The 12,743-nt window shown below is 60.0% G+C and overlaps 1 protein-coding gene across 3 annotated transcripts in view; it reads right to left on the reverse strand.

Annotated features, from left to right (window-relative positions):
* Positions 1-392: 392 nt before the first annotated feature.
* Positions 393-12,743, reverse strand: part of ZNF395 (zinc finger protein 395) — a 42,951-nt gene continuing 30,600 nt past the window's right edge. For all 3 annotated transcript variants that reach the window (XM_054701080.1, XM_037526518.2, XM_037526517.2), the window contains exons 2-10: positions 12,138-12,384; positions 10,857-11,074; positions 8,742-8,851; positions 6,906-7,141; positions 6,445-6,545; positions 5,626-5,905; positions 4,433-4,525; positions 3,594-3,697; positions 393-3,447 (exon numbers count right to left, since the gene is read on the reverse strand). In XM_054701080.1, coding sequence (XP_054557055.1) covers positions 3,336-3,447; positions 3,594-3,697; positions 4,433-4,525; positions 5,626-5,905; positions 6,445-6,545; positions 6,906-7,141; positions 8,742-8,851; positions 10,857-11,074; positions 12,138-12,371 — 1,488 coding nt within the window. In that variant the 5' untranslated portion in view covers positions 12,372-12,384 and the 3' untranslated portion in view covers positions 393-3,335. The remainder of the gene's footprint in view (positions 3,448-3,593; positions 3,698-4,432; positions 4,526-5,625; positions 5,906-6,444; positions 6,546-6,905; positions 7,142-8,741; positions 8,852-10,856; positions 11,075-12,137; positions 12,385-12,743) is intronic.

The raw sequence follows: 12,743 nt of genomic DNA on the forward strand, positions 1-12,743 counted from the left end.
CCGCCACCCCTTACCTTCTGGCACAAGCGTGACTGATTTCTCCCAAGTCGCTTGCTCACTTCTCAAGCCGCTCAGCAACAAGGCCCAGAACGCACATCATGGTCACTGCCTGGATGACAGTCCTACTGTCACTTCCCAGTTGAGGGATGACCTTGGGCGAGTTACCTAACCCCTGTGCCTCACTCTTCTTGGCTGCAAAATGGGGGCAGCAGTAACTCCCTCAGGGGTCACTGAGGCCATCGCTGAGCCCCAGGTCCCAGCACCGACTGTTACAAGTGAGCTGGGGCTTGGCCTCGGAATGATGTGCCCCGGGGACACCACAGACAAGGACACGGCTGTCCTTTGGGGGGAGGGGCGGAGGGACGGGCACGCATTAATCAGACAACGCACCCCGTTTTATTCCTTATAAAATATATTTCATATTGTTGCTGTAAAAACATTACATTTCACATTTTTTAAAAAAATTTTTAACAGTAAAAATAATACTTGGAAGACAGCTGGGGAGAAGGCGCCAAGAAGACAAATTCACAGATGGGATCTCGCTCCCTCTTTGTTGTTGTTGTTGTTGTTGTTGTTGGCCCCTGATCAAGTCAGAACCTGGGCAGGCCAGAAACTAACACGTCAGATGTCAAACCAATCAGGCTTCCCCACTCCAAAGCATCACGTCCTCCAAGGAGTCAAGCCAGAGGCTCACCTTGTCCAGAACACTCTCTAAAATTACCAAATCGCTTTCACAGCCGGCTCGAAAGTCAGAGTGAAGCCCAGGCTGTTTTCTTCCCTAGTCGGTCCGTGTGCCGGCACCCGGGACGGGCCTGACCAGCGCACTCGCGACGTGGGGGCAGCGTCCATGTCATTAAGGGCCTTCAATGTGGCCGCCACAGACGCCAAAGGGTGATTCCAAGAGATTTCAGAGGAAGGGGGACTTCTGGAGTAAACGGCTGCCCCAGGTAACTGCTTTGAAAGCCGGACCTGTTAGCCGTCCAGAGCACACCGTGGCCTCAGCCATCAGGGTCTCCTCCCTGGGGGGTTGGGGAGCCGGGAAAGACAGGAGAGACCGGGTGGGATGGCCTGGTCAGTCCCCGAGCGGCAACAAAGGGGGCAGCCCCGAGGCTTGTCAAGGACCAACACGGGCCACTGAGGGCGCCGGGGGGAGGGTCAAGGGCCAGAGGGGCGGCCACCCCCAAGGGGTCAGGGGCGGAGGCAGGCAGGGGAGGCAGCCCCAAAACAAAAGCTTAAAAAAAATCATCCAGCCCCCTCTGTGGTTAAGCTGCCTCGTCAATCCTTCCTCCTGGCTCCTTTTCTGCCCCGGGCACCGGTGACGGAGACACCCACCCCACTGGGAGAGAAATCTTCGGAGTCAGTACTTTACATGCCGGCCTCCCGGCTGAGGGGGAACGCGAACGGCAGGCGCTGGCTGAAGCAGGGAAGAGGCTCCCGGGCGGGTCCCGGGTCTGGAGGCTGCCCACACCTCCCACCGCTCAGACTCGTCTTTCTCAGGAGGCGGGAGGGACAGAGGAACCGGGCCACCCCCAGCTGGCCCAGTGTTGAGACGGCCCCGGGACAGAATCCATATGTGCTTGTTTAACTAAGTCACTAAAACACGCCCCGTCGCCACCGAAGACCCTGCGCCTGCCCCGTCACCGTCCCACGTCACGCCTCTACCTCCAGGTGGCGTCCAACAAGTCTTAGCATGAAAAGCATCTGCTCGTTTCCCACGGGAAGCAAGTCAGCAGCCAAGGATTTCCACCTGGGGCCCAGAGGCTGGCCTCCATCAGAACCAGGGGTGCGGGGGGTGCTGCTGCCCCACCGTAGGAGGGGGGGCTCGGTGGGATTCAGACGTGGCTCCAGGAAGTGTTCAAACAGGTACCGAGGAATCCCCAGACCAGTCACCCTCGGGAGAAAGAGGAGATTCCCTGCAGGGCCCAGCTGGTCGCTGCTGGCAGGCATGAAAGTCCCCACCCACGTCTCCCACCCTCTCAAGAACAGCGTGGCCCTCTGCCTCCCCAGCCATCGACCCAGCGCCCCCCACTCTTGAGGGCTCAGAAATGCACAGGTCTGCAGCGCCAGGATGCAAGCCCTCCCCCACCGCCTCCCGGGATCCCACTGCCCCCAGGCGGCGCTCTGCCGCATCTGTCCAGCCTTCAGGCAAGAGACTGGGTCACCACCTCAAGCGGACCCTCCTCAACACCGACACTTGACCGACAAAGCAGGAATCCACGCCCCTCTGCACGAGCTGCAGAGTCCAGTCCGGCTGGGAGGAAGACTGGGCAGTCCCCAAAGGGGAAGGTGACCCACCAGCTCCCTCACCATTGAGGGGGCAGCTGCCGCTGACCTTTCCATGGGTTTGCTTCTCCCTCTCCACACCAGCCCCGCAGCAGCCTTGGGAGGGAAATGGGGGAGTTCCTGGTAAAATCCAAAAGGACCACCCAGGGTCACCAGGGCACCCAAATAAAAGGGGGTTTTAATCAGAGAGAAGCTTCTGAATACTCTGAGAACCAAGTGCCGGGGGAGGACACGTGGCGAGGGGCGTTACTGGGGCCGGGCCAAGCTCACAGGTGCTGGAGGCCCTCCGGGCTCATCTCCTGGGGAAGAGGCGAGAAGGCTCACGTAGTGTTTTAACCAATGAATTCCTACTGCCCACTGGCTGGACTTACCAGCCTCTTCATCTGGGCTTTGCAAAGAGCCTTGTAATGTTTTTGGGGTGCACCCGATGTCTCAGAGAACCGGGTTCAAGCCGTTGTCACCAAGAAGGGGCCTTCCGTCTGCTTCCGCGGAAGCTGCTTTGGTGAGGGCCGGGCTCTCCTCCGATGCAAGCGGGCAGAGGAGGGGCCACTGCACCTCACAAGGCAAGCAGGTACCCCGCTCCGCCCACCCCAGTCCCGCCAGTCCTGCTCCAAGTCAGCCGGAAACCTGCGATTTGTATTTTGTTTTGTTTTTTTAAAGAAAAGTCAATTCATCTTGCTCACAGTCCCTTCTGGAAGAGCGGAGAAGGCAAAGAATCCCCCAACTCTGTAGGAAAGAGGGCGAGCTGGTCCCTCTTTGGAGCTTACAAAGGAATCCCCTAGAGAGGCGGGAGGTGGCGGGGTGTCACCGATTCTTTGGTCTCTGGTGCGCTGTAGAATACCCTGGGTCAGTTTCGGTTCGCTCTCCTATTTTAGGGGAAAAAATAATCACGTTTCTTTTCGTTAAAAAAAAAAATGTTCCCACCAGGAGGGACCGTGTTTGATCGGTTAGGCCTCAGCTAACAGATCCCGAACACCCGAGGTCCACCCTCTCTGCTCAGGCTCTGCGGCGGCCTGGAGGCGGAGGCCGCGGGCCGGGCGCCCGGGCGCGGCTCAGTCCAGGAAGCGCTGGCACGCCTTCTTCCAGCGGCAGGCCGTGCACCACTGGTCCCGGTGCTCGATGCCGTACACCTTGCGGCACTTCTTGGCCTCCCCGCGGGCCTTCCTGCGAGAGAGGCGCACGGGTCAGTCCCACGGCAGGCCCCGCCCTGGAGACCTGCCGGGTGGACCCAGCCGGAGTCCACGCCGGCCACGGGGGTGACCCAACAGAGGCCAGAAACGGAGGCCGCAGGGGAGGGCGGACGGTCTCACCTGGCGCTGCTCTGGGCCCGGGGAGGAGACGTGACAATCAGGTGAGACTTCATGGCAGGCGGCGGCGGCTGGGGCTCGCTGAAGCTGAGCGACCGGCTCCGGACCTGGACACGGGAGAGGGCCATGAGCCGAGGGCCAGAGTGGAGGGGGCAGGACCATCCTGGGGGCAGAGAAGCAAGCACCCCGGCCAGGAGGATGCCGCAGGGACAGGTGAGCTGCCCTTCAGCTGCACTTGGGGTGGAGGTGGGGCACACTGGCGGTGCGGGGAGCCCCTGGCCTGCTATGGCGACTCCTGCCAGAGACGGAGATGGAGTCACCATCCGCAGGACAGATGGTGGCACCGGGGGTGCACAGGCCCTCCAAGGTGCGAGACCCCTTTCCCACAGGGGCTACTGCAAATGAAACCCGCTGTGCTTGCTTCACAACAACTTCCAACATATTTTCGTTGCGCAGCCAGCAGCCCGAGCCCTCGTCCGTGGTGACCCAGGATCCCCACCCTGTCCTCCATGTGCCCCATGTCCCAACCTCTTCCTCTCTGGCTGTCCCCATTTACTCCCTTATCTTCTCAGCATTAAAACTGAAAGCCCCCAGACACTCAGGGGTACAGAGGTGGTGACTTTCCTGACCTCAACTTGCGGTTCTGGGTACCCACCTCCCACCTTCCCTGGGGGCTGCAACCGGAGGGGGGGGCAGACCAGTGATGGGGAGTGCTTGGAACTCGGGAGTCTGGGGGCTGGGCGACTGTGGGGAGCCAGGCCTGACGCTCGGCATGGTGGGAGAGCCCCCGGCTGGTGCTAGGGCCCCCCAAGACCTCGTGGGCTCAGGGGCAGGGCACTCACCGGAGAGAGGGAGGAGGCTGTGGAGGGTGCGGCCGCCCAGCTAATACTGGTGTAGATGTGGGGCGAGACAGGGATCTGAAAGGATGGCAGAGCCTGCCAGAGACAAGAGCACGTCAGCCTGGGTCCCAGCTCAGGAAGCTTCTAGAAGCTACCCAGTCTTCCTGGAACCTTGAGGTAAGGTGGCAACCAGAAAACCCTGGGGTATGCCCAAGAGCAAGATCAGAGTCCCCGACTCTGAGTAAGATGGGCCCCGGGAGCCAGTCTGCTCTGGACTGTGCCAGCCCCCACCTCCACCCGCACAGCACCTCTCGAGTGCGGGTCTCTTAAGGCTGCACCTCGGGCAGGGCCCAGCGAAGTCCACAGCCCCGAGAGCACCGTGGGACCGGCCCGAAGGCCTGGGCGTCCCAGGCGGCCCCCTGCGAGGAGCAGCTCTCCCCTGACGTGCCTGCGGCTGGGTCTGTCTGTGAAATCACCAGCCCGGCTCACCGCTGCCCGGAGCCACCTGAAGTCGGCCAAGAGCGAGCAGCCCAGCGGCCGCACACTCCGAGGAGGGGCTGGTGCTGAGCGGCTTGCTGGCCGACAGCCCTGTTTTCATCCCTGCTCGGCACCGGCCCCCACTCTGACCAAACCCCGCTGCAGGCGTGGGAGGGCCGTGAGAAGCACCAGCACTGCCGCGAGTGGGGTCAGACCAGACGGGCACGAGCCGTTGGCCCTGCTGCGCCCACACAGCGCCCTGCACCTCCGCGAAGCCTGACTCCTTGTTAGAAGCAGCCGGTGAACCGGGTCAGGGTCTGATTCTGCCCGGAGAGCTCCCCCACGGGACAGCAGCCGGTACAGAAGACCCCGCCGGAGCGTCCGGCACCTGGCTTTGCTCTGGGAGGCCCAACAACGCTCTTCCACCCGCTGACAGAAGCGGGACTCGCTCCCCAGCCCACACCCACGGCCACCCGCGTGCTCGGGTGAGCCAGACTTCCAGCGGCCGCCCAGGACAGCCACCGACGAGCACCCGAACCCCCACGTTCACGGAGTGTGATGTCATCTCCCCGCTCAAAGTCACAGGTGTGCGATTTAGCCAACAGGTCAGGCCTTCCAGCAGCGCAGGGGGCGGCCTGGGGTGGGCTGGCCAGGGCCAGGGCCTGGGCAGGCACCGAGGGACCCCACAGCCGCAGACCAAGCTCCCCGCGTCCACATACCTGGTAGGCGTGGTCGGCCTGAATGTGCCAGAAGGAGCCAGGCGCGGACTTGCTGAGAGCGCCCGGGGACAGGTAGGACTCCAGGCCTGGGTGTTCGGCTCCCGAACCCTGCGCCTTGGGCGGCGGCGGGAGGATGGCCAGGGGCGGGCTGGTCATGCTGGGGGCAGGCGCTGAGTCAGCCATGGGGGCCACAGCAGCAGCCGCGGCTTCCTCCTTCACCTGCACCTCCGTGTAGTAGAAATCCTCTTCCCGCTTGAACTGGTCGGAGTCCACGGTGTCCCTGTGTGGAAGGGAGGCCAGGACGGTCAGAGGAAACTGAGGCACAAGAGGAGGTCTGCTCGGGCCACCCAGCTGGTCGGGGAGGGGGCCCAGGAGCCACAGGGAGCGTCTGGTCTGCTGTTTTCCTGGCATCTAAGGCGGCCCTGCCCCCTACTCCTCTCCTGCCCTGAGTCCTGGCTGGCCTCCTCACCCTCAGGCCCCCTCAAGGCCCAGGGCTGGGAGCAACGCCCCAGGCTCAGGCAGCCCTGGCTCCCCAGAGCGGGGAGGCAGGTGCACGCCCCACCACCCTTTATCTACTGAGAACCAAAATATCTTGCTTCCTGCAGAGAGTGAGGCAAGACAGGACCACAAGATGGACGGAACCTGCCCATCCACAGCCTCAGTGCCACATTTGGGGGTGGGGTGACCCCAGCTTCAGAGACCTCTTCCCCACGGGGCCCAGGGAGCCCGGCCCCCAGCACCTCGCTCTGCTGGAAGCGTCCTGGCGTGTGGTCCTGGGAGTCTCAGGCGGGGACCCTGGCGGGCACCCGGCATACCTACCCCAGGTGGAGGGTCTTCACGTGTCTTTTGATGCCCACGATGGAGCGCAGGACTTTGCCACAGTTGGGCCACAGGCACTTGTACATCACCTTGACCGAGTTCTAGGGGAAAGGAGCAGGGTGACTGGGAGGTTCCTCCCCCACCCCTCGGGGACTTCACCCTCTGCATTCTCTGCCTTCGAACAGAACCCAAGAGAAGGTTCAGGGAAGGGGCCAGAGGTGGCGACCAGCAGGACAGAGGGCGGGAAAGACCCCCCACCCCAGCTCGGGCTCTGCAGGGGCACAGCAGCGAGGGCAGGGCTGGGGGCAGAGGCTGAAGGGAAAGGAGGCAGCATTGAAAGGAGAGGCGGCTCCTGGGCCAGGAGGGACCAGAAGCAGCAAAGGATGCTGAGATTGTGGGGCCCCTCCCCTCCAGGCCCAGCTCCTCTCTCTGCCCCGCACATGGGCCCCCCGTCCCCCCACCTTTCTTTTCCGTGGAGCTGGTTCATCCAACAGGAAAGCATCTGGATCGGTCTCAAATCCATGATCAGTTTGGGGAGAACCAAAGGCGTCCCCCAAATACTTGGGGCTCGCCTGGGGATGGGGGGGCGAGGGGGTGGAGACCCCGCTGCTCCCGCTCCAGTGCCCGCTGGTGGTGCTGCTGCCGCTGTCCGACACGTCACCGCTCTCCTTCCACAGGTCGCAGGCCGCTCGGGACACTGGCCGGGGAGGACAAGCACACTCAGGGCGCGGCCCCGGCCCGCGGGGCTCCGTCCCCACCAGGTCGGCAGGGCGGTCGGCTCGCAGGCGCCGAGTCAGGCTCCGGCTTCCTGACTTTGCTACTCCAGAGGAAGGAAAACCCCAAACTTTCTCTTTCTGAGCTTCAGTGAAAATGGGAGCAGGTCTGTTCACGGCAGCGATTCCACCAGCAGCCCTCGTGCTCCGGGGCACTGGCTGCCGCGCGCTGAGCACACCGCCCGGCGTGGGCCGTGATGAGACAGACCCGGCGTGAAGGGGGACAGTAGGGGGAGCAGTGGGGCATGGGGGGGGTCTCCTGCCTCTGAGCCTCCGGGATGGTGAGAGTCACCCCGGGGGTGCCCGGAGCAGCTCTCCCTACGACGGAGGTAGCACAACGGCCATGTTCGGGGCATGCTGACCAGGCTGGCGTGAGAAACGCCACTGAAACCCAAACAAGCAGGTCACACTGCCATCAGATTGTGTGTGCAACGCCCCAGCACATCCCCGGGTAACATACGATGATCCTGATGTCTTCCGACCCTTTCTAACACGAGCACCTGCAGTTCAGCCCGCCTCTGTGTGGGTTGCTAGACCTAAGCAGCCTGTTCGGCCACCATTTTTCTTACCCGCAGTTCTGCATGCCTATACGAGGTCAGAACTGCCCGGCCAGTCAGCCATCGGCGCCAAACCTTACTAGGTGCCTTTCGAATCAACCAAGAGCAGAAAGCTTGCTCGCCCCGGGAAGGGTGTGCAACACGAGGTATGACTGGGAACGCCTGGGGGGCCGAGGACCGAGGTATGACAGGGAGGGTCCCGAAAAACTGATCGGTGGACGCCTTGTTGATAAGATTGGAACCACGGCTGGGGGCCTGGGGTATGGTTTCCCTTACAACACTTGGTCATCAAGCAGGTAAGAATTATCTTGGGGAGTCAGTAGACCCCCAAAGCCCTAGACAGCAAAAGCACATTCCTTAGCTTCACCCATTTTTCTCTCTTTGCCCTCCTACCCCATGGATCTGATGCCACGTGATCATTCTATCAATAAAAAGGCCAGGATCTTGCTTGTTCAGCAGCATCCTGCTCTGTGCAGCCTGCTCCACACCTCCCACTCATCAGTGTGGTGTTGCTGATGCAACACCTCTGAGCTCAGGCTGACATCAGTGGAAACAGAGGCACCCTTGGCAGCTAACTGTTCTGAAACACTCTGCAGGCTGAGGTCAGTGCTGCAGCGAAAGCTGCTCTACTGCTGGGCAGATCTGCAGAAACCACCTCCCTCGAATCTGTGGTGCAAATGTGCGAGCAGAGGACAGAGGGGGCCGTGAGTCTCTAGAAAGCTCATTGGCTCTCACGGCGGCACAGAGCAAGCAGTGCCCTTTCCTGGTTGACCCCGGACCCACCCAGGAACTGCTAGGGTCTAAGGCAGAGGAACGGCCATTGTCCAGCTTGTGACTTGGACATTCGTGGATGAAACTGAGTTTGGGGTTTGTTTCATAGTCTTCTCCCAGTGAGAAGAGGGTCCAGCGACTTAGGCCACAAGCTGCTCGAGCAGTGGTGGCCTCCAGGCGGCCAGACCGTCCTCACCTGAGAAGCTGGCCTCGGCCCCGGGGGGACTCTGCACCACCGGGCTGCAGGACAGGGAGGTGAGCACCATGGCCGCCATCATCTCATCCATCTCCACTGCGTCCGACTTCCTGGAATCAAACAAGGGGGTGTGAGAGCCAAAGTCACTTCCTGACGCTCTTCTAGATGGTTCCACACCCCCCTCCATGCAGCCAGTTCGTGCTCAACTAATGAAAGTTACAGTAAGAAAGTCTCGCCACATTCTTGGTGAAAAACACTCATTCTTAGCTATGTTTACAGGATCAGGCCGCCTCAGGAAGCGGGGGGCCGGCCCCATCCCACCGCCGACACCCTGAAGCAGCTCCATTCTCCCCCAAATTCAAGCTCTAACCCTAATCTGCAGCCTATCCTGGAGACTTTTATTTGGGGCGAGGAGGAAGAATCTAAGCAATGAAACAGAGCGTGGGTAGAGACACCTGCCGGGGTTCCACAATCACCATCCTGCCCCCGTCTCACCTTTCAATTTAAGGGGGAACAATTACACAATTACACTGACCAAGTGCCCACCCACGGAGGAAAGTGACGACAGCTCTGACAGTGTGACTGTCAACAGGACCTAGTGCATACACCAAAGAGCAGTAAGCCAGAAACACGAATGTAAGTCTCCCCATGCCATCCTCTGGCTTTCCCCAGAGTCGTGTAAAACTGCATACACAATTTCTTTAAAACTCCATTTAAGGGCCCCCCTTAAATGGTGCAAGGGGTTAGGCACAGCACTATGAAGCCATCCGCAGCCTCTGCAGTATGAGTGCGATCCCCGGCCAGCTCCCCCAGGGAGCTACCCACAGGGCACAGCAGACCTCTCCTGTCTCCCCACTGCTCCCCTCAGCAGAGTATTTCAGTAGATCCACCTGTTCTGCTCCCCACTCTGTCTCTGGTGAATCCTTTCACCTCCCCGCCTCGTACCTCTGGCCTGTACCCCAGTTCTTGTATGCCAAAATAAATCTTAAAAAAAAACAACTCCATTTAAAGCGACATTACTTGGAAACAAAACTTGAGCTGTCTCTGAGTTAACACTCAAGAGGGAAAGTGCGTGTGAAGCCTATTTCCGGGGGCTCCCGGGGTCAAGGGCTGTGTGCCTGCAGCCTGACGACTCGGACCCACGACGACACGCAGCCGGGTTTGAAAGCACGAGGCGGAGACTCGTACTAGCCCAGGCACGTCAGCACCTCCCTTTAGTGTGACCTTTGCATTTCTGCCTCCACAGAAGAGAGCACAAGCTCTTCGCCAGCCTGCCATCGACTACTCAGTCACTAATGCTGCTCCTCTGCTCCGGTCTCGGAACACACCGACGGGGCGGCGGGGCTGAGGGCGTCACGGCCCAAGCAGCCGGCAGAGGCAGTCTCGAGGCGGGTTCCCTCTTTCATCTCCAGAGACCGGTGGGTGGAAACCAGCAGCCCAGAAACTAGGAGAGCGCCTCTCAGGGAAAGCGCCTAGCACAAAACCCACAGCCCACCAGCATTTCCATCCCCCAGCGGGGATCCTCGGCTCCAGGAGACCCGCCAGCTGCGGCCTCGGGCCTCCTGTTTTTGTTTGGCGCAAGAGCTAAAGCTGGTTTCACAACGTTCAAATGGTCGTCAAAATCAAAAGAGTATCACTCCTCGGCCTGTGACACATCAAAACCAAACACAAGTGAAACCTGAGTGTCCGCAGCCGTTCACGGAGGACGGCCGAGCCCGAGGTTCGCAAACTTCACAAACTCTCTCGCCCACGGCCAAGCGGAGGCAAGGGCCGGCCCCAGGGCCCACCTGCCTCACTCTCGGCCCACTCGGAACAAGTCTGCCGGCTCCTGGTCTGAGCCGCTCCCTCCCCACCTCTCATCACGGAAACACCACGCACGTGCTTTAGCTGGAGGAGGAAGGAGGGGCGCACAGCCCTTAGCCAACCCCAAGATGTGCCTATGACCCGCCAGAGTGTCGGGGAAGGAAGGTGCCACCCTGGGTGTTTTTAAAGGACGCCCTGCCTCTGCATCGCCTGATCCAATACCTTGACCACGAGATCTAGAGCTCCCACGTTCCATCCCCATCAGGACACCCCCACCCTAGGACTTGCAGAGCCCAGTTCTCCCACACGAACCTCTTGGGGACGTCGATATTCCGAGAAACAGGCCTGTAGGCGGGTGCCTGTGCCCCCAGCTCCGGGGCAGGTGCCTGCAGCTCGGCCAGCCACACCTCCTCCGCTCTGCAGCACACCTGGGCCATCTGCTCCAACAGCCGGACGGTCACCTTGTCCTCGGGCCAGCTGTGCTGCTCCACCAGCCCAGCGCGCTCCTGACCGCCGTACCACACGTAAACCTGGGGAGAAAACAGAGCCGGCTGCAGTGTTTGGAGGTTCTTGCCGCACAGACCCCGAGCCCAGGAGCCGGATCACCTGCCGCCAGCTGCATCCTCGACACTCTCTCACTTTTACCTCAAGCAGATGCTCCAGGTCCTGGTTCTCATCGGCGCGCCCAGACAACCCACACGGAATCAGGGCTTCCTAAATCAGACCCTCACACGCTCTCCAGGTGGAAGGAACAATGTGACCGTCTCTAGGATTTTTTCATTTTCCTGAATTTGGAATCTCCATGCAACTGAAGTTGTTATCAGCTTAAAGAAGCCTGTAGTCTGCTTGCCTGCATCTTCTGTGCCTTCCCTGTAACCTCCCTAACCTTCTCTTTCCCTCCAAGCCTCCCCTCTGTAGCCAGTAGCACCTGAAGCCACTGGGTGACTCAGTCATGCTGGGTCTCTCCCTTGTATACAGAAGTTATACAAGTTACTGTTAAATTTATTTTTATTTTTAATGTTTTCTCTTGTCGAGAGAGAGAGAAAGGGGGGGGGGGAGAATTATAAGATAGTTTCTCTAAGTTCCATGGTAACCACAGACAAAAAAACTCCCTGGTGACTACACAAAAAGATAAAGGCATCAGACCCTTACACAATCAACAAATCACCAAGGAAGAGAGAAAGACAGGAACAAGGGAACAACGAAACAGTCAGGGAACAGTGACCAAAACAGCAAGAGTCCTTATCCATCAATAACTACATTAATATAAAGGGACTAAATTCTCCACTCAAGTGAACTGGGAATCTATGTCCCTCCTCATTTCTTGTGCTGCCTCACCCTGCGAGTCCTATTTATCTGTTGGTGCCCAAGTATTGCCTTGAACTGCTTACACCTTGCATTTTTCCCTCCAGAGGATTTGGAGTCAACCTGAGGACCCCCAGGGAAGGTGGAGGGGTGTGCTGACCTCTCCAAGGCAGGCCAGTATACTAGCCAATGCCCAGGAAGTTTCCAGCCTGTCACTCGGGGCTCCACCCGCCACCTGGTCCCAGGCCTGGGGAGATGGGTTATCTGGCCATGCTGGGATCAACCTACCTTCTGCCCAGGCTGAAAGACCACAGGCGGCAGGCCTGAGGGGCAGGGGCCCTTGAGGACCTCTTTGGGCTGTTCCAGGCGGTAAGTGTCCTTAGAGGCGAGGCCGGGCTGGGAAGATGGCCCTTCCAGGAGCTCTGCCTGAGGTTCCAGGGCTGGGGCAGCCCCGGGTGGGCCCAGCACCCGGGCTCCCAGGAGGGACCGCTTACCGAGGCGCCGGGACAGCACGCTGGCCATGCTGCTGTCCTTCCTGTGGAAGCAAAGGGGTACAGGTTCATGATTGTGATCTAGGGAATGGGGAGCTTAGCAGGAGCCCCCAAGTGTCCGTTAGAAGGGATGAAACATAGGGTCTCCCTAGTGGCGCAGTTCAAATTTCAGCACTATCAAGCTACTGCCAGCCACTGTGGCTTGAATTCAATCCCCAGCCAGGTTGCTGACAGACACGGTGCAGCAGACCTCTCCTGTCTGGCCCGCTGCTCCCCTCAGCAGTGTGTTTCAGTCAGTCTGCCTGTTCTGCTCCCCACTCTGTCTCTGGTCAATCCTCTCTCACACGCACCCCCATGGCACCTCTGGCCTACACCCCAGCTCTTACATGCATAAATAAATCTT

This window comes from Talpa occidentalis, unplaced genomic scaffold (genome assembly GCF_014898055.3).
Source record: "Talpa occidentalis isolate TD23 unplaced genomic scaffold, MPIMG_talOcc4v2.1 talOcc4.4, whole genome shotgun sequence".
NCBI lineage: Eukaryota > Metazoa > Chordata > Mammalia > Eulipotyphla > Talpidae > Talpa > Talpa occidentalis.